The following is an 18605-nucleotide window of genomic DNA, read 5'->3' as shown; positions in this document are numbered from 1 at the left end:
TAAGCAGGTTTCGAATATTTAGGAAGAATTAAATTCAATGAGCCACTTTTGGAATAAGAGTGTTTAATATTTATTGTCCGACAAACTAAGTTTGAAGTTAGCCCGAACAAGTTGTTAAATTCTGGGTTAATTTATTGCACCACCTAGCATATTAACTCTATCCCCATTTTGTAACCGCCACACGCGACATTTTTACTGTCATTATTTTACCTATTTATTTTTTTTTATATTCGTAATACGTAATTTCTTGGATCAGTTGCCAATTTAATTCGGTTATATATATATATATATATATATATATATATATATATATATATATATACTAGATAAATGTACGTGCGTTGCACGTTGAGATATAGAGATAATTTGTGTATGATAGTTTTATTTAAATATGTTTAAATTATTTTTGAAATAAGAATAACTTTAATAGATAAAAAATTAATTATTTGGTTACAAATGAAATAATCACATTTTCTTGTCTTTGATTTGAAGACCTCTTGAAATCTTTTTGTGCCCGTCGGTTTTTATCTTCTTATCTCTTTTTTTGTACTCGGCAATTCGTTCTTCATCTCGAATCTTTATTTCATCTTCGTCTTCATGGATCTTCATGTTTTTGTTGATATTTATTTCATTTGATTTTTCTATCTTAGGTGGTACACTGCTTTGTTTAGTTGGTTTGATAATTTTCCGAGATCTCCGTTTCTTGATATTGACATTTGTTGTTGGATAATTGTCATGTATCTCAATAGCTTCTGTCACAATTTTTAACACTTCATCACATTTTTCTACTGAATTATCCAACTTGAACAAGAATCTATGGAGCTTGGAGCTTGGTTGATTTAATGAATCTTTATATGTGTTATTTGGTAGATTCTGCATTGAAAATCTTTATTGTTAGATGCAATATTTATGTAGATATAAAATCATTTGTTTGTTTTATCTTATATCTGGTCATGAATTTGAATGAAATCTTCAATAGAACATCCAACAAAAGACGATGCAACTTTTTTAAATAATGTTATTCTTGCCATCTCATTCTCATATTCAATTTTAATTGTTATCCTATACCTGTAACATAAAGAAGTAAAGTAATGATCACTTTTTTTAGTGTGATCTAAAACTTGAGTTATGTATTGGTAATTTGTTTTACATAAAAATGATTTGAATTCATTTTTATTTATCTTTTTCTATCCATTTGATGTATATAAGAGTAAATATTACACATAAAATCAATTTAAACTCATTTTGATTCATTTGAAATGTTTTCTTATTGTACAAAACAATTATTTGTGTTTGTTATGCATAGGGTTTTACAATTTGGCAAATTGACAGCCACGTCAATGCAATCCTCATTATGTTCACTATTTGCTTAGTATAGGGCTTTGCACGGTAAATCACAATTATAAGAAATAAATATTGCGTCGTGGGTAATAAATATAACTTTTGACATAAAAATTAAGCAACATTCGAACTAAAAGATAAATCTTTCACTATCATTCAGTTTTGTTAGGTTAAGCGTGCAAGAATGAGGATAGTATTGGGATGAGTGAACACCTATGAAGTTTTCGTGAGTTAAGCTGCTGACATTGTGTCGCTTATTTTAAATTTCATTAAAGATATAATTTTTTTAAAAAAAGCTGTAAATTTCATTAGAAAAAAAAATTCATTTTTCTTCAATTATTATAAAATTCATTAATACCTGAAAACAAACAAAAAAAGACATGTATTTATTAATATTATTTAATTAAAATAAAGACATATATGTAAATTCACACAATTTTATTAGAGTTTTCAAATATATTAGTCGTGTATTATTTACGTTATTAATGAATGTTAATTTACTCAAGTTTAAAATAAAAATTGCATAAAAACTCCTACGAAGCTGTTTCACGGGAACATGTCTCATATCCTACCATAATCGTGAAAATCATTGTTTTTCACTCTGAAAATTGACTGGTTGGCCCATCTGAAGGATATATCCATGAGACCAGCTCACATAAGACCAATTCAAAAATTGGAGAACTATAAAAATCATAAAAAAAAAAAAAAAGTGAAGTCAAACAAAAAGAATTATTTTTAAAATAAAGATATAATTCATTCTGTGAAAATACATTGTAAATTTTATTATTCTTCTATTGACCGGTTGGCCCATCTGAAGGATATATCCATGAGACAGGCTCACATGATTTCAATTCAAAAATTGGAGAACTATAAAAATTCATAAATAAAATAAAAGAAATCAAACAAAAGAATTATTTTTAAAATAAGGATATAATTCATTCTGTGAAATATATTGTAAATTTTATTATTCTTCTATTATTTTAAATTATATTAAAGATATATTTTTTTAAAACAAATAAATTATAAATTCTATTTCAAAAAATGGTGGCTAAATTTCATTTTGTTCAATTTTATTTTGAATTAATTGATAGGTGAGAAAAAAAACAAACAATAGAATATGTATTTATTATTATTATTATTTTAAATTTTACTAAAGATATTAATTTTTTTAAAAAATTATATGTAAATTTCATTCCGAAAAATGAACGCTTAATTTAAATTTCATTCTAAAAAATTGTAGCTAAATTTTATTTTTTTTCAATTTATTTTAGAATATATTAAATAATAGATGGAAAAATACAAACAAGCGAAGAGAAGTACATTAATTATTATTATTTACGTTATTCACATATGTTAATTTATTTAAGTTAAAAATAAAATTGACACAAAAACTTTTATGAGGTTGTTTCACGAGTGAATTTTGTGAAACATGTCTCATATCCAACTTGAATCGTGAAAAAAAAATAATTTTCTTACTCCTGAAATAACTGGGTCAGCCCTCTGAAGACTATATAACAATGAAACTGTTTCACATAAAACCTACTAAAAATTGGAGAAATATAAAATTTTGAACAATAGTGTAAACTTTATTTTATTCGATTTATTTAAAATTATTTAATTAATAAAAAATAGAAATCCAACAAAAATGAATTTAATTTAAATTTCATTAAAGATATATATTTTTTTACAAAAACAAAAAGAGTGTAAATTTCATTTCAAAAAATGAAAGATAAATTTAAATTTTATTCCAAAAAATAGTGGCTAAATTTCATTTTTCTTCAATTTATTTTAGAAGTCATTACAAAAAAAGAAGGTTAAATTTTATTTTTCTTCAATTTATTTTAAAATTTATAATTAATATATGAAAAAAACACAAAAGAAACATGTATTACTGAAGAATGAAGGTTGATGCTAAATTTTATTTTTCTTCAATTTAGTTTAGATTCCATTAATTAATAAATGAAAACAAAACAAACAAAGCGATATATATTGATAACTATTATTTAATGAAGATAAAGACATTGATGTAAATTCACAATTCAAACTCATATATTTATAGTAGTAATAATAATAATTATAGTAGTAATAATAATAATAGATAGATAGATAATATATTGAATTTCATTATAGATATAAGTTTTTTTTAAAAAAAATGGATTGCTAATTTCATCACAAAAAATAAATGCTAAATTTTATTTTTCTTCAATTTAGTTTAGATTCCATTAATTAATAGATGAAAACGTGCGGAAAAAATAAGGTCCTCGGGTTAGTGTGCGCACATCCAGCCCCGCCTACTCAGTTTTCGGCACCTCCGATCTCCTGATCAATATGATCACCTGCATCAATCACACCTAGTGAATCTAAAGACTCAACACCTGTAACTTAATAACAAATACATATACATAACATGCAACAATGAAAAGTATTGTACTCAACATATATTTCATGATCTTAGCATAAGCGTAAACATGTCGTAAAATTGTATAACGTGTCAAAACATCACATTATAACATCATATATTTGTTCATTTTCTTTAATCGAATTCAGCTCGTTAGTTGTGACTTTTGTATTAGCTATATCGTATCTGCTCTATCATAAAATTTAAAAAATAGAGTGTAAATTTCATTACAACAAAAAATAAGGCTAAATTTCATTCAGCTTCACTTTATTTTAAATTTCATTAATTAATTCATTAATAGATAGATTGGAAAATACTAAAATTCATTTATCTTCAATTTATTTTAAATTTCATTAATTAATAGATGACAAACATGGAGAAAAAATAAAAAATGGAGTGTGTAAATTCACAAAAAATTAAACATGTATTTAATGATTATTATTAAATGAAAGTAAGGATATTTATGTAAATTCACAATTCACATTCATATATTTATATAGATATAGATATAGATTAGTTTAGACTAATACATATTAGATGCTGACATATGGACCGGTCTTTGAATTAATTATCTATAGTTTCAGACAAAAATATGTGTAAAAACCAAATATTTAGATTGACCGATCTCAATAGTTTTATGATCACCTGTGGCTTATGGTAATAGGCTGAGGTGTGGGGCTCAAAGTGACTACAGACATAAGAGGAGCACATGGGGAGGGAAAGTGTAGGGTTCATGTGATAACATGTACATGTGCTTTTAACCTTTTATATCCGCTTCCCGGCCCCTTCGTTCCCACGACTTTCTTCACATTTTCAGCATTATAATATTTTAAGATTTGTCTTCATTTTCAATGTGAACAATGAGTCATGAGCGACCATTGTAATTATTTTAACCAAATTCTAATACATGCAGCGAAATTATACCATAAACAAATGTATTCGGAAACCATGGTAGGACCAGCTTCGTTGTCTTTGACGCTTCTTCAGCAAATAATTTAAGTCCACCCCCTACAGTTCCTAGTATCTCCATCCTCAATCTCTCTTTCTTTAATGAGGAATTCCAACACAAGTATTTGCTCCTCAGCACCCGAAACCAACGCTGCATTATCCGCAAAACCAAGGATGGCAGCAGCGCCCAACCAACCCTCCTCCTCCACCACCACCGTATCCAGAGGCGTGAGAAGAAGTAGAAGAACCCATGTGAGGAAGATGATCTCAAGGGACGAAGAAGAATCCGCAGAAAAAGACGAGTTTGAGAAGAAGATTGTGGCGTTGAAGACAATAGTGCCGGGCGGTGAAACTCTAGCGGTCGAGAATCTGTTTGAAGAGACTGCTGATTATATACTGTCATTGCAGTATAGAGTGGAAGCTTTGAGGTTTCTTGTTGCCTTTGTTGAAAGCTCTGAAAGTAATAATAAACGGAAGCTCGGTGGTTGATACACTGCGCACACATGCATGCTTTTTCTTCAAGTTATAACATTATTTGTTTTTCAAAAATAATATAGCATAATGTAGATCTTGAGTTATGATTAAAAAAAGAAAAAAAAATCGTCTGTTTTCTGCTATTTCGATTCAGAGAAAGGCTAGCTATGGGATCGATCGATAAAAAAACAAGTGCACATTTTCAATAATGTTTTTGGATAGCGTAACATATATGCATGCTTCTGGCCGGCTGCTAGCTATGGTACTTCGCGAGTGCTCATGAAAAAATCGAGAGATTAAGTTAAAAATGATGGAATTTACATCAAAAAAAAAAAAAAAAATACTTAAACGATGCAAAAGTTCACTTTATAACATTTTTTCCTTCTCGGTCTAAGTCCATTAATGCTTTCGATAATATACTTGTTCTCATAAACATCGAGATCAAATTAATACAAAAAATTGTATTTTTAGTATGTTTGTCTCTTTACATTTTTGGTACTTAAAGTTGTCAAATTTCAATTTTAGTAAGATATCATCGGTTTTTTAAAAATACTATATGTACAAATTGAGTTACAAAATTTTTCGTACACTTTATTTAATTTTTTTCTCAAAAGTGCATTTAAGATAATTTTGTAATTTCATATTCATTATTTAATTTTTTTCTCAAAAGTGCATTTAAGATACTTTTGTAATTTCAAATTCATTAATATGTATCTCAATTTGTACATGTAGCATAATCCTTTGTTTTTTTTTTTTTTTACAATCCTAGTTCTTTTTTATACATGTGAGTGACACATAAGCAGATAACAGCTGAAAAATACTAAACTGTCAAAAATTGAAAGACCCATGATTACAACTTAAATTTGATAATATAGACGACTAAAATCGAAAAAAATTACAAAATCAAAAATATAATTTTTCCGATTAAATACACCGCAAGATCTTCGATCCTTTTCAATTTTCTGAAACACAAATATTTAATATTTTTCAGAATTAATCCCCCAGCACCCTGTTCTCACCTACTAACAGTCGTTGCTCTTATCACCATTTAATGTTTTTCCACACATTTTTTGTGTGTGACATAAATTTTAGTTGACTAAATGTATCTAGGGCTGATCGTTGGGCTTCAATTGGTTGAATCCATTTAAGTTTAAATGATGGACAATTGGATAATTGGATTTTGTTGTTTAATTTTGCAGGCCTAAACTAACGGGCTCAATTTAGTAGCCCGGAATGAGGAGGCCCATAACTTTTAGCACGTGCTACGAACATTTCTGAAAGCACCGTAATTGGCATTTCTGCAGAGTAAGGCTGGCCAAAATAGCTTAAACTTTCCTTTTATTTCTTCTTCGGAAATCCGATTTGAGTGAAAGTGTTGCCGTTGGTTTCGCTACCCTCTGTTTCGCTGCTGGGAATATTTTTGTCGAGGTACACTTTTATCATAAACTCAATTCAGGATGCTGTTTTTGTTTATTTATTTTGTAGTTTTAGGGTACAATCGTCGAGCTTTGTGATTTCGTCGAATTTTTTGTTTCTTTTACTAAAATTGGAAATTATTTTCTTATTTTTCGACTCAATTTTTTTATATTCTTTTTGACTTGTTTAGGGATAAGAAATGGCAGATGAGACGATGATCAATGGGGAAATATACGATGATCCGGAATTGGAAATTACTGGGGATGATGCGTCGGAAACTTCAGGACTCAATCAGAAGGTCGATGGCCTTAAGCAAGAAAACGATGAAATCGCACGGAAAAACAGGGAATATAAGCAGAGCATTGAAGAGTTGAAGGACTCTGTCAAAGTGTTAAGAGATGGCAACGTGGAGCTAAAAAATAAGGTTGATGAAGCAGAGTCAGAAAATAAGGCTTTAGGAGCAGTGGCAGCTAGAGCTGCGGAGCTGGAAGCTGAGGTTGCAAGGCTGCAGCATGATTTGGTTTCTACCATGAGCGATTTGCAGGATTCCACTCTTGAGTTATCGGATTTGAAGAGGGGTTTGATGGGGATGAAAGATAGGGAAAAGGAAAAGGATGTTAAGTTGGAGGCCTTGCAGAAAGAGAGGAACTTGCTGGTGTCCAAAGTTGAGAATTTGGAGGGAGTAGAAAGCAGTATTAGGGATGAGTTGGAGAGAAAAGGAAAGTATATCTTGGATTTGAGGAAGGAAGTCGACGACTTGGAGTCGGCTGTGGGAAGAATGAAGACTTTGGAGACGTTGAAGAATGATCTGGAGAAGACAGTTGCGAAAATGAAGGTGGAAATAGGTGATCTAGAGAGTAGAGTGGATGAAAAAGAAGAGTTGATTAACGAGTTCATAATGAAGGAAAGAGCAGTTCTAGATGATGTTTATGGTGTTCTTGGAAACGCTGCAGTTGGGGTTGGAAGGAAGGGAATAACTGGTAATTTGAAGCAAAAGGATTGGGTGGTGATGGCAGGCTCAACCTTTGCTGCTGTAGCTGTGATGGGGGTCGCCTGTTACATGCAACATGCTGCCAGGAAACAATGATTCACACATATAGTTAACATTTCAAACTGATAGAGGTTGGAAGGCTTTCTTTTCTAGCCAAATGGAGAAGATTCAATTTTGCTAGTCGTGCCTTATGGTTTGTTAACTTCGATTTCTTTAATAAGAAGTTTGGTTTTCTCGGTGACAGTTTTATATTTTTGAGAGCTATTTCTTGCGTGGATTGAATATATTGTGGAATAAGCTTCACTACAGCCGAACAAGTTTAACAGCATACATTTCTAAGATTAATTTATGTTAATGTAGTTTTGAGGCTCCTTTTCTTGAAGGTACTTTTTAGAACCGGATTCCACAACTTGAGTTTCGGAAATTTCCGCTCTAATTTGGTATTTTGAAATGATACATGTGCCATTCATATGCGTACACGAGTCATGATATGAAACATAACAATGGAACATGGAGCCAAAACTATTGTCTTGTCAATTATAAAAGCTTCACGTTTTCATGTTAACATCATGACAAAAATAATACATATATCGTGTAGTTAAAATCCTTCTGAGATCCAAGACTTGGAGAACGTATTTTGTTCTGGCCGTACCTTCGTGTGTATTACCATACAGTAGCCATATTTTGACACGGATATCCCTATTTCTTCTTGCGTAGAAATTAGACTTATGTTAAAGTCATGCCATGGAACAAATTTTTAATCTTTGATTATGACTAGTTCTCAGTACTAATCAATGGTGATGAGATTTTTCCATATTATTGTGCTTCACTCCTGGTAATAATGGTCAGTGATACGGATTCCACTGTGCTTCAATATGCAAGCATTCTTTGGTTGGTACTCTGTAAAAATAGAGTATCTATAAAGACTCTATCTTGCTAGCTAATTCATTTTGAATAATTACTGTTTCAGCTTGTGTGCCCGTTACATTTTCCTGTAATTTCCTTCCCCCTTCTGTGCGGTTCAACCAAACAGCCCTTTGCTTATTAGCTATTCTCTTTTCTCAAACCAGTCATCCACGCAAGCCTTCAGCTCTCTCTCCCCCAGGGCTTTGTATGGGGGTACACTTTTTTGCAACATGGGTTTTACTTCCAAGTTTTTGCCCCCAACTGTTATAGAAATTCTTATGTATTTGTTCTTGTCATTGATGGGTTTTAATGATATCTTGTTGGTTTATTGGGAAACTGGATTTCGCATTCGCTTAGATGAAAGCCAATTTTTTTTCCGACATCCCTCTTTTTTTTCTTGTTCCTTCCTTGTCAAATCAAGTTTTTGCTATTTTTAGTTCATGTTCCGGTGATTAGAAACTTTGATTTAGTGACATTTTAGCCTTTTGAGAAAATTGATTTTTTTCATGTCTATGTAATGACATTTTTTCATCATTTTTTTCTTGGGAAGAAATATTTGTACTGAAATACTACGACTTAAACATGCTTTTAACCTATCCTTTTGGTCAAACTATGGATATTTTGTAAATTTGTTTAGTCTTGAATCTTTTATTGCAAATACATTTGTTTAAACATTTCATTCCCCGCTTTAAAATTTATTCAGCATAACGTGCTCTTTTTGTTTATATGGAAAAAGATGTACAAGACAACAATCTTGAAGAATGAAGATAACCATTGGTGATACATCCATTAAAGATTAGAACTTTTGGTGTATTTGTATTTTTTTTGGCAGTTCTCTGGGGTAGATTTGCTTTTTGCAATGTTGGATCAATTGAGGCTGTTTTCCGTGTACCCTTTCAGGGTAGTCAAAGGCAAAATCCCATTTTAGGCATCTCGTCAAAATTTTGAGGATTAATTATTCTATCCAAGTATTCCGGGATGACGAACTTTTACCACTCCTTTAAATTGGCATTATGACACAAATAATTTTTGAATTTATCATTGTTAAAATATCGAAATACTTGGAAATCTCGAATACCAGTCTTCTCTAAACATTATTCAACTTAGTCTTCTTTGTTTTATGCATCACTAACATCTCTATCTTCATGTGTATTTATTGCAGTAGGCCTAAAGAATCTTTGTTTTGGTGTGCCGGTTAGACTGTAACTTCATGCACGGAATATCAAGAATCTAACTTTTGTTTCCATTGTTTGTAAATCTCATTTTCCGTCTTGAAATGGCTGGGGGATTCTTTGCTTGACTGATTCGCAGTCACTGAACGGTGACATATAAGTTAGCAGGCTCATTATGAAGGATGTAGGTTGATAAATATATCATCATTCTCGTAGGGAATGAAGCCATTGGTCCGCGTAGCATAATGAAAGTACTGTAGCACATTGCAATTCCTATAGCCGTTGGATTGATTAAAAATTGCATTTTTTACGTTTTCCTTATCAATCAATTCTTTTCCTCGTTTCATTTTGATTCTTGGTTTTCGTATATGAGTGATGTTAATGGCTCTTGTTTCTTAATTTCCTTTCAAGGATGCCGTTTCTTGAAGAATTGCAGGAAAAAAATTAAAGGGATCTTTTCTGATAATGAGTGGCGAAATGAACCGGAAAAATATAACATTCATCAATATCTATTTTTTTACATTTCCACGACACAATGCAACATTCAATGAAAGAATAAAGAATTCCTGTGAAGAGTAGATCAAATTACAGATGAAAAAAACAAAGAATAAAACTTTAGAATCTTGAGCTCTTGCATTCAGCGGGGATTCCCTGAGGAAACCTCTTGATATCAGAGCAGTAATTGTAAATCATATACTTTTGTTGAACCCATCTCAATCTGTTTCTTCCATTAGCATCTAATGCCTGAGTTTGCCAAGCCTGGTTATTATTCAAAGAATCTCCAGGCTTTGAAGAAACAATGTTGAAATCCCTGTAAGTTGCCACAAAAGGAGCTTTAGTCCAGTCAGTCTTGACTCGGCCACCTTGTGTTGCCCAGTCGTCTGCATTCCATAAGCTGCAGTATACTCTCATGGCTTGGTTTTTCGGGTATGGAGTCCCGATTGCTTCGTTATTGTTGAATACTCTGAGAGGAATATTGTCCACCAAGAATCTGAAATAAGAAAAATTGTTAAGCCCCATAACATAAGAAATTCAAAAGCTTTGTTACCCAAATAAAAACATCAACTAGTTTCATTGTACATACATTATGCGTTGGGAATTCCAGACGATAGAGTACGTGTGGAATGCCACCGTTGGATCGAACCAGAGGCGGAACTGCTGTTCTTTGTCTCCTTTCCCTTGTGCATAAACATTTGTGTGAATCGTGTATGGCTCTCCAGAAGAATTTCCCAAGAACTCGAAATCAATTTCGTCGTGTCCCACACCCTGAGATGATAACTGTACAGTAGAAACATACATGAGTTAGATCAAACAAAATCTGGTAGTGAGTAAAAAGGGAACGGAACGACTACTAGTTCACGACTTACAAAGAATGTGGTGACGGTTCCAGCAGAATTTCCAGGAACAAGCTTGAGTTGTATATCAAACCGTCCCAGCAAATACTCATTCCTGGACTGGAAGCCGGAGCCCGAATCCTGGTCCAGGGATAAAGTTAAGACACGCCCACCTTCAAGAATCTTGCCACGGCCTTGGCCCCATGAGATCTCAGCATCCCGGTAGAAATCAGCCGAAGCCGTGAAGAAAGAAGCAATGAAGATGGAAAGTATAAGAAGCATGGTTAAATTTGAGATTGCCATTTTGTGAAGCAGAGAGAGAAGAGAAGAATGTCGGAAATTTATGAGATGAATGAAGTTTGCATGGTGAAATCTCATTTATATAGATAGTGGGGTGTGGCGCGGGGTTGGTGCTGGGGTCGGGGCCAGCTGTGTATGAAAGTATCCGTGTTCGAAGAGCGGTGATACTGTGAGCTGGATTGGAACGCGTCAAACATCTGCCATTTATTACCAAATAATAATGCCCATAAATTCCCAGCTCCACGAAGCTGCACGGTTGGGCTCATTCTTGGTGGGCTGCAAATAAATCAACAAAGCCTTCTGTTGATAAAATTGCAAGGCTTTTTCAAGAGTCATAGTGAGTTTGGGCCTATATGGGCGTTGCTCAAAAACTTTGTTCGTTCCAACTTTATTCTGTGAGTGAGCCATAATAATTATAATCGGGCTATCTTGGACCCGTCACCTATCTTGGATCAGGTTCTAGACCCGTTGAATAGGTTTAGACATGTTCCACAACCCGTTTAATGTGTGGTCATGTTTAAAACGGCCCATTGCCTTCCATAGCGCTGTGTAATCAAATTTCAATTTAGTTTTATATTTAATGATCCGAATCTTTATTTTGAATGAAGTATCAATTAAGACATGATTAAAGAATTATTAATTAGACATTATTAAGGAATTCATTAATTGAGGATCAGAATGTTGAGATCCATCGAATTTAAAATAGACCACCTATTCTACTTCAGATTACATTATTCCAAGAAATCAAATTGGACAAATATGATTATAATATGTGTCAGATAAGATTGAGTTCGGATATTCTGAACTAGTCTGGATGCATCCTATTAATGAAGCAGAGATTATACACTCAGACGTCTCTAGATGTGCATGAAATTCTTGATTTGATCCTTGACATCCGAGCATATCCATTTCACATTCATCATATCAGTTTGAATATTCGTATATTCTTGTATAGAGCGATTATCGCTCACGTCCTTGTTTTTATCTTGGACTACCCCCCATTCCACGGAGAAAGTCTTAAATTGGACGGTTTAGACAACCAGAGCAGTTGTGTTTTTTGTGGTGATCCAGTGAAAATTTTATTTGGTTTTTCGTATTTTCGTGCATGATTATGATTTCGATTTGGTTGTATTAAGACTGATATTATTGTTCTCTTTTCGTTTGGGTTGTAAGATGATTAAATTAGTTGATTTTCGTTGTTTAATTGTTGTTATCAAGTTTAATTATGCATGCTTATTAGTCTGTATGTTCAATAGTGGCTCAAGTACGGACGCTACATTGTATCTTTTAATTTTTGTCAGTTTTCATCTTTTTTCATCGGAGCTAAATAAGTAACATTGTATACATTAGTGTCGCATTTGTATCATTCTAACTGAACGTCAAAAAATTAAATAAAATTTCAAATATACAAAAGATAATGAATTAAGACTTAAATTTGAAAACATAAATGACCAATGACAAAAAAGAAAACTGTATAAGAGCAAAAATGAAATTTCTCCTAAGTTTCAATAGGCGAATATAATTACCAAATTTTTTCATATTTCCAAATGTTGGTACGATAGTCAAAATAACAGAATAAACTAAATTGAAAAAAAACTTTCATATATTTTAGACACCAATATTTATTCAGTATTCCAATTTAAGCTGGTCTTTTACCTAACCAAATTTTCATTTTTGTTCAGTTATTTTTACTTGTTTTGCAATTTATTCCTTTTCCGTGGGACATTGATTATTGCTGACAAAATTACATAAGAAGCAAAGAGAGGGAAATACAAATGGAATTTGATCACCAAAAAAACAAAATCGAAGCTAAATTAATTTAATTGATTTATTACCTAAATTTACGTATACATGCTAGGCAAGGACAAGGATTATGTTTCCTTTTATGATACCAGTAAACTTCACGTACCATATGCATGTCGATAGGTCACTTCCAAATTTAACCATTATCCAAAACTAAAGAGGATGTTTCCTTACACGTCCATTTTGCAAAAGGAATGTAGAATATTGCAATAATTATTATGGATTTTTCCTTATCCTACTTGCACAACCGTTATAAATCAACTGTCATTCTTTAACCTCTGCAAATTCATACCAGGAAAACAGCCTAATTAAGACTGAAGTTTTATTTGAGTCATGGGGTCTCTAATGAATGGCAAGAAATCTCTTCGTGTCCTTATGTTTCCATGGCTTGCTCATGGCCACATTTCGCCATACCTCGAGTTAGCCAAAAGGCTCGCTGCTAGAAACTTCATCATCTACCTATGTTCTTCTCCTGCTAATCTGAGTTCCATAAAGAACAAGATTGGCCAAAAACTTGCTTCCAAGATTCAACTAGTTGAATTACATTTACCGGTTTTACCCGGTCTTCCTGTAAGTCACCACACCACAAATGGCCTCCCACCCCATCTTATGCCAACCCTCAAAAAAGCCTTGGAGATGTCTGCCCCAGAGTTTTCGTGTATTCTCAGAGCCATCAGGCCTGATTTGCTGATATACGATTTTCTTCAGCCATGGGCTCCGTTAGCTGCTGCAGCAATTAAAATACCTGCTGTTGAATTTATCACCAGCAGTGCTATTATGACTGCCTTCATGTTTCATTTTTTCAAGACACCGGATGTTGATTTTCCATTCCCTGCTATATTTTATCGTGACTACGAGGTAGTTCATCGCTCCAAATTGTTGGAGTCATCGGAAGATGAGGAAGTGAAAGAGATAGCCTTTCAAGGGATTGAGAGGTCTAGTGGGATTGTTCTGGTGAAGGGTTTTGAAGAATTTGAAGGAAGATACATTGACTATCTTTCTAAGTTGCTAGGCAAGAAAGTTGTTCCCGTTGGCTCTTTGGTTCCAGACCCTAGTCTTGAGACAGATGAATCATCAGAAATCTTAGATTGGCTGGACCTGAAAGGTAAGAAATCCACTATTTTTGTTTCTTTTGGCAGTGAATATTTCTTGAAAAAGGATGATATGAATGAACTTGCCCACGGTTTGGAGCTGAGCAAAGTGAACTTCATATGGGTTGTGAGGTTCCCAAAAGGTCAGAAAATTGATCTTGAAGAATCCCTACCAAAAGGGTTTTTGGAGAGGGTTAGAGGTAGGGGTTTAGTGGTTGAGGGATGGGCTCCGCAGACGAAAATCTTGGGACATATGAATATTGGCGGATTTGTTAGCCATTGTGGATGCAGTTCCATAATAGAAGGCATGCATTTCGGTGTTCCAATCATAGCCATGCCGATGCACCTTGATCAACCGATCAATGCAAGGCTGATCGAAGAACTGGGCATTGGATCTGAAGTTATGAGAGATAAGTCTGGGAGGCTAGACCGGGCAACAGTGGCAGAGGTGATACAGAAAGTTGTGGCGGATAAGGCTGGAGAATCTATTCGGAAAAAGGCCGGAGACTTGAGCCAGAAGATGAGAAAGAAAGGGGACGCAGAAGTCGATGACGTTGTTCATGAATTTGTGAAAATTTGTTCCAAGGGCAAACGTATGTTTCATTGATCAAATCACCATTCAATAGTAATTTGGTTTGCTTTTGTTTATGAATGTCTGGTTTTAGTTTTTAGACATAAGACCGGGCAGGTTTAGGTTGATGTTTTTGTTTAGCATACATTGTATGCATGCACCTTTTGGATCACCGGCTAGTGTGGCTTGTTAGGTCCACTCCGGATACATGCAACTCAATGCAAAGCTTTGAAAAAATATTGCGTAATTAATTTGGTCAGAAAGATACTTATTAAGTGCATTTGATATTGCTCATGAGTATTAACAATAGTTACGCATGTAATGTGAATGCATATTTTAAATAGCTTTATTTTTGTTTTTATTTTTTTAGTTATATGATTACGTGGTTTGATACAAGTATTTTACGAAAAAAATTGATAAGCCATTTAAGAATCTCTTATTACCGTATATATTATCTATGTTGAACAATGAGTAGGTCTCTTGTGATACGGTATCACGAATATTTATTTGTGAGACGGGTAACTTTATCGATATTAATAGTAAAAATAATACTTTTTATGAATTGTTGCAGTAGAAACATCCAAGAAGAATATGAAAATCAATTACAAGAATTCGTAAATGGTGATTTTGATGGCTCAACATCTTTTTAATCTTTCAAGTTCAAAAGTTATCTTCATTTCCGAATCGCAAAATTTCCATGGGAGAAAAAAAAAACACTAAACGTTGCACCAAAATTTCTCAAATTTTATTCTCACTTCATGGAATGATCTCTAGTGGGAAATAATGAAGGTAGCAAGTAGAGAAATGGTGGAAGTTAGTAATTGATTCTAGGACTATTTTTGTCATATTTGAAAGTTCGGGATCAAAACTGTACTCGTGTTATATAATATTCAAATATTAAAAGTATTTAACTTTAAAATAGAAGGACTGAAACATCGTTCTCCATATGCATATATATAGGTCTCTTACGATACGATCTCATAAATACTTATTTTCTACTCGTATTTGTAATAAAAAAATAATATTTTTTTACATAAAAATTAATATTTTTCATGAATGACTTAATTAGAATATTTTTCTGACAAAATTGACTCATGAAACCGTCTCATAAAGAGTATCTTTCTATATAAAAAAAACTAAAAAAAACAAATCGGGCAAGTAAATATTACAAGAGCAAGAAGCTCGTTCCACAAAATTGGGAATGAGATTTTCTTGATTTTGGGAGAGTTAATTTATCCATCCTTCTCTCAAAATGAAAATAAATGAAAATAAAAAGCACATTTAATATGGCTGAGATTATGATAAATATTCTCTTATTGGATTATGAATTCATAATTCTGACCAATATTATTAGAATATATAAAGCGTCTGAGCAACTAATACCAATAAACTCTTTGCCTTACAAATAAATGATATATATATAGCAACAAATTCAATATATAATATAAAATTAAGCCATAAATGATATATATATAGCAACAAAATCGATATATAATATAAAATTAAGCCAAAGTTAAAAGCTATATTATTTCCAAAACAACATCAATTATTAATTACAAGTGAAGATATTGAAGAATATAGTTAAGAACTGGTAGTGGGTCCAACGAAGAAATTTCTTTTCTTTTTTTCTTTCTAAATTTTAAGTTTCAAATTATTCACTGTCAAAACCAGCCCTAACGACACGATAAAAACAAGTTGATTAATTTGTCAATGCTAATGTAAACGATCATTAATGAACCTAAAGTCATTATTTTATTTATATATTCGGAAACAGACATCTTTAATAAATTATCATCTCATCTACCGGGTTTTGGGATTTTACGTACCTATATAAAATCAATAACTTGAGCCAGCATGAAATTTTACTTTCAACAGATTTATAGTAACCCTTTTAAAATGACAAAACTTTGTGTGAGACGGTATCACACGTCGTATTTTGTGAGATTGATATCTTATTTGAGTCATCCATGAAAAAGTATTGCTTTTTAATGTTAAGAGTATTATTTTTTATTGTGAATATCGGTAGGGTTGACCCGTTTCACAGATAAAAATTCGTAAGACCGTCTCACAATAGACATACCTTTTAAAAATTAAATTCGGGGAATTAAATATTTAATCTCGTGTAATTTCTTGTTCAGGTCAACTACCAGTACTCGCCTAATTAGATCATTTAATAATAATAAATTTCAATACTCGGATATTATCAAAACCAAAATAAAAATATATATTGTTTCATAATTCAAAAACAAAAGGAAATAAATTAATAAATATTTTAAAAAAAGAGCACCAATGTATTTATTATATTTTAAACACCAAAAATTATTCAGTACTAGCTCCAATGTTTTCACATTCATTGGAGGCAAAAAATAAAGAAATATTCATTAATCAATTACAAAATAAGCACAAGGCATATGAACTTGCTCAATCAGCAATGGCGGCGGCTGCGCTTCCATCCTTAAAAACTTGGGAGTTGGCATTCCTTGGGAAAACCACTGGGAAACCTCTTGGCGTCGGTGCAGTAATTGTAGATCATATACCTCTCCTGCACCCAACGGATACTGTTTATGCCATTGGCATCTAATCCCTGCGTCTTCCATGCCTGATTACCTACGGTGGAATTTTCGCACGAATTTCCGGACGCGGTAACAACGCAGGCATTGGCGTTGTAATTCATGTAGTATGCAGTAAAAGGAGCCAGGGACCAATCGGTTTTCACCTGCCCGCCTTGTGTGGCCCAGTCATCGGCGTTCCACAGACTTGCGTACAATTTCATGGGTTGGCTGTTGGGGAATGGAACGCCTTGTGATTCGTAGTTGATGAAAACCCTAATCGGTGTGTTATCCACCAAGATACTACCCACAAGGAAATGAAACCGTATGAGATATGATATAATACATGTAGTTCATGAATCAGATGGAAAATATGTATTATTACATTTAAAAGAGTGTTTGTGTGATGCTTACATGATGCGTTGTGAGTTCCAAAGAATGGTGTAATTATGGAATGCCACAGTTGGGTCGAACCAAAGCCGGAACTGTTGCTCCCGGCCGCCGTTGCCTTTCGCGAATATATTTGTATGCAAAGTATAAGGTTGTCCACTGGCATTCCCCAAGAACTCCAGATCAATTTCATCATGTGCATTTCCTTGAGACGACATCTGCGCGCAGTTCTTTGATGATGTCACGACGTATTAATTAAAAATACTCGAATTTCAAATGTACTCTCTCTTTCAAGAGACTAAACTTACATAAAACGTAGTGACAGTGCCAGCTGAATTGTTGGGCACTAGCTTCATTTCCATATCAAATCTTCCAAATAAGTACTGGCCGTTGGATTCGAAACCCGAGCCGGTTGACTTATCAAGGGACAAGGATACAACCTGTCCCCCGTTGAGTACCTTACCATTTCCATTTCCCCAAGTTATGGTGATCTCTTCGCTGAAATTACCTGCGGCTGCCGCGCCAAATAGGAAGGCCACAACCACTAAAAGCTTAAACATTTTTCTTTGATTCTTGATGGGATTTAATCCTCAAAGAAGAACGGCGTGTAGGAAGATTGGAGAATAGAGTTTTGAATGCCTTGGTTGATCAGGAAAAAGATATATATATATAGGAAAATGTTAGGCCTGCCATAGTTGACACGCTATCCAAGGTTCGTCACAGGAAGGGATCGATCAGAAACAACTGCCTACAGCTAGTTTTGGTGGGAAAACTTTAATAAATTAATTATATGTTTAAGCATAGTCAGCTCGATAATTAATGAAACTCCATTTTTCATAAATATGACGTCAAATTATTGTTTCATCTAAATAAGATGATTCCTTTTTTTATTTTTTTCCCTAAGAGATCGATACGATCTAA

General features: G+C 33.1%; 3 protein-coding genes across 3 annotated transcripts; 1 reads left to right on the top strand and 2 right to left on the bottom strand.

Annotated features, from left to right (window-relative positions):
* Positions 1 to 6439: 6439 nt before the first annotated feature.
* Positions 6440 to 14796, top strand: LOC140811653 (beta-D-glucosyl crocetin beta-1,6-glucosyltransferase-like). The gene is made up of 3 exons (XM_073169683.1): positions 6440 to 6589; positions 6768 to 7490; positions 13441 to 14796. Exons 2-3 carry the CDS (start codon positions 6777 to 6779, stop codon positions 14779 to 14781), a joined length of 2055 nt encoding a protein of 684 aa, XP_073025784.1. The 5' UTR covers positions 6440 to 6589; positions 6768 to 6776; the 3' UTR covers positions 14782 to 14796.
* Positions 10125 to 11339, bottom strand: LOC140811654 (xyloglucan endotransglucosylase/hydrolase protein 24-like). Its single transcript, XM_073169684.1, has 3 exons — positions 11014 to 11339; positions 10731 to 10924; positions 10125 to 10637 (listed from the first exon to the last, which is right to left on the bottom strand). The coding sequence occupies exons 1-3, from the start codon at positions 11281 to 11283 to the stop codon at positions 10262 to 10264; spliced, it is 840 nt and encodes a 279-aa protein (XP_073025785.1). The 5' UTR covers positions 11284 to 11339; the 3' UTR covers positions 10125 to 10261.
* Positions 14797 to 16998: 2202 nt separating the features above from the next.
* Positions 16999 to 18312, bottom strand: LOC140811468 (xyloglucan endotransglucosylase protein 1-like). Its single transcript, XM_073169364.1, has 3 exons — positions 17993 to 18312; positions 17709 to 17902; positions 16999 to 17597 (listed from the first exon to the last, which is right to left on the bottom strand). The coding sequence occupies exons 1-3, from the start codon at positions 18242 to 18244 to the stop codon at positions 17201 to 17203; spliced, it is 843 nt and encodes a 280-aa protein (XP_073025465.1). The 5' UTR covers positions 18245 to 18312; the 3' UTR covers positions 16999 to 17200.
* Positions 18313 to 18605: the final 293 nt, after the last annotated feature.

This window comes from Primulina eburnea, chromosome 14 (genome assembly GCF_022965805.1).
Source record: "Primulina eburnea isolate SZY01 chromosome 14, ASM2296580v1, whole genome shotgun sequence".
NCBI classification, from domain to species: Eukaryota; Viridiplantae; Streptophyta; class Magnoliopsida; order Lamiales; family Gesneriaceae; genus Primulina; species Primulina eburnea.
The sequence above is the reverse complement of the archived record's forward strand: the minus strand, read 5'-3'. Positions and strand labels throughout refer to the sequence as shown.

Coding starts and splice junctions, on each gene's coding strand:
- LOC140811468 (XM_073169364.1), bottom strand. CDS start 18,244: ATGTTTAAGCTTTTAGTGGTTGTGGCCTTCCTATTTGGCGCGGCAGCC. Junction 17,903..17,992: donor GCACTGTCACTACGTTTTAT/GTAAGTTTAGTC, acceptor AACTGCGCGCAG/ATGTCGTCTCAAGGAAATGC. Junction 17,598..17,708: donor TGGAACTCACAACGCATCAT/GTAAGCATCACA, acceptor CCTTGTGGGTAG/TATCTTGGTGGATAACACAC.
- LOC140811654 (XM_073169684.1), bottom strand. CDS start 11,283: ATGGCAATCTCAAATTTAACCATGCTTCTTATACTTTCCATCTTCATT. Junction 10,925..11,013: donor GAACCGTCACCACATTCTTT/GTAAGTCGTGAA, acceptor TCTACTGTACAG/TTATCATCTCAGGGTGTGGG. Junction 10,638..10,730: donor TGGAATTCCCAACGCATAAT/GTATGTACAATG, acceptor TTCTTATTTCAG/ATTCTTGGTGGACAATATTC.
- LOC140811653 (XM_073169683.1), top strand. CDS start 6,777: ATGGCAGATGAGACGATGATCAATGGGGAAATATACGATGATCCGGAA. Junction 7,491..13,440: donor TCATAATGAAGGAAAGAGCA/GTTCTAGATGAT, acceptor ATGAATGGCAAG/AAATCTCTTCGTGTCCTTAT.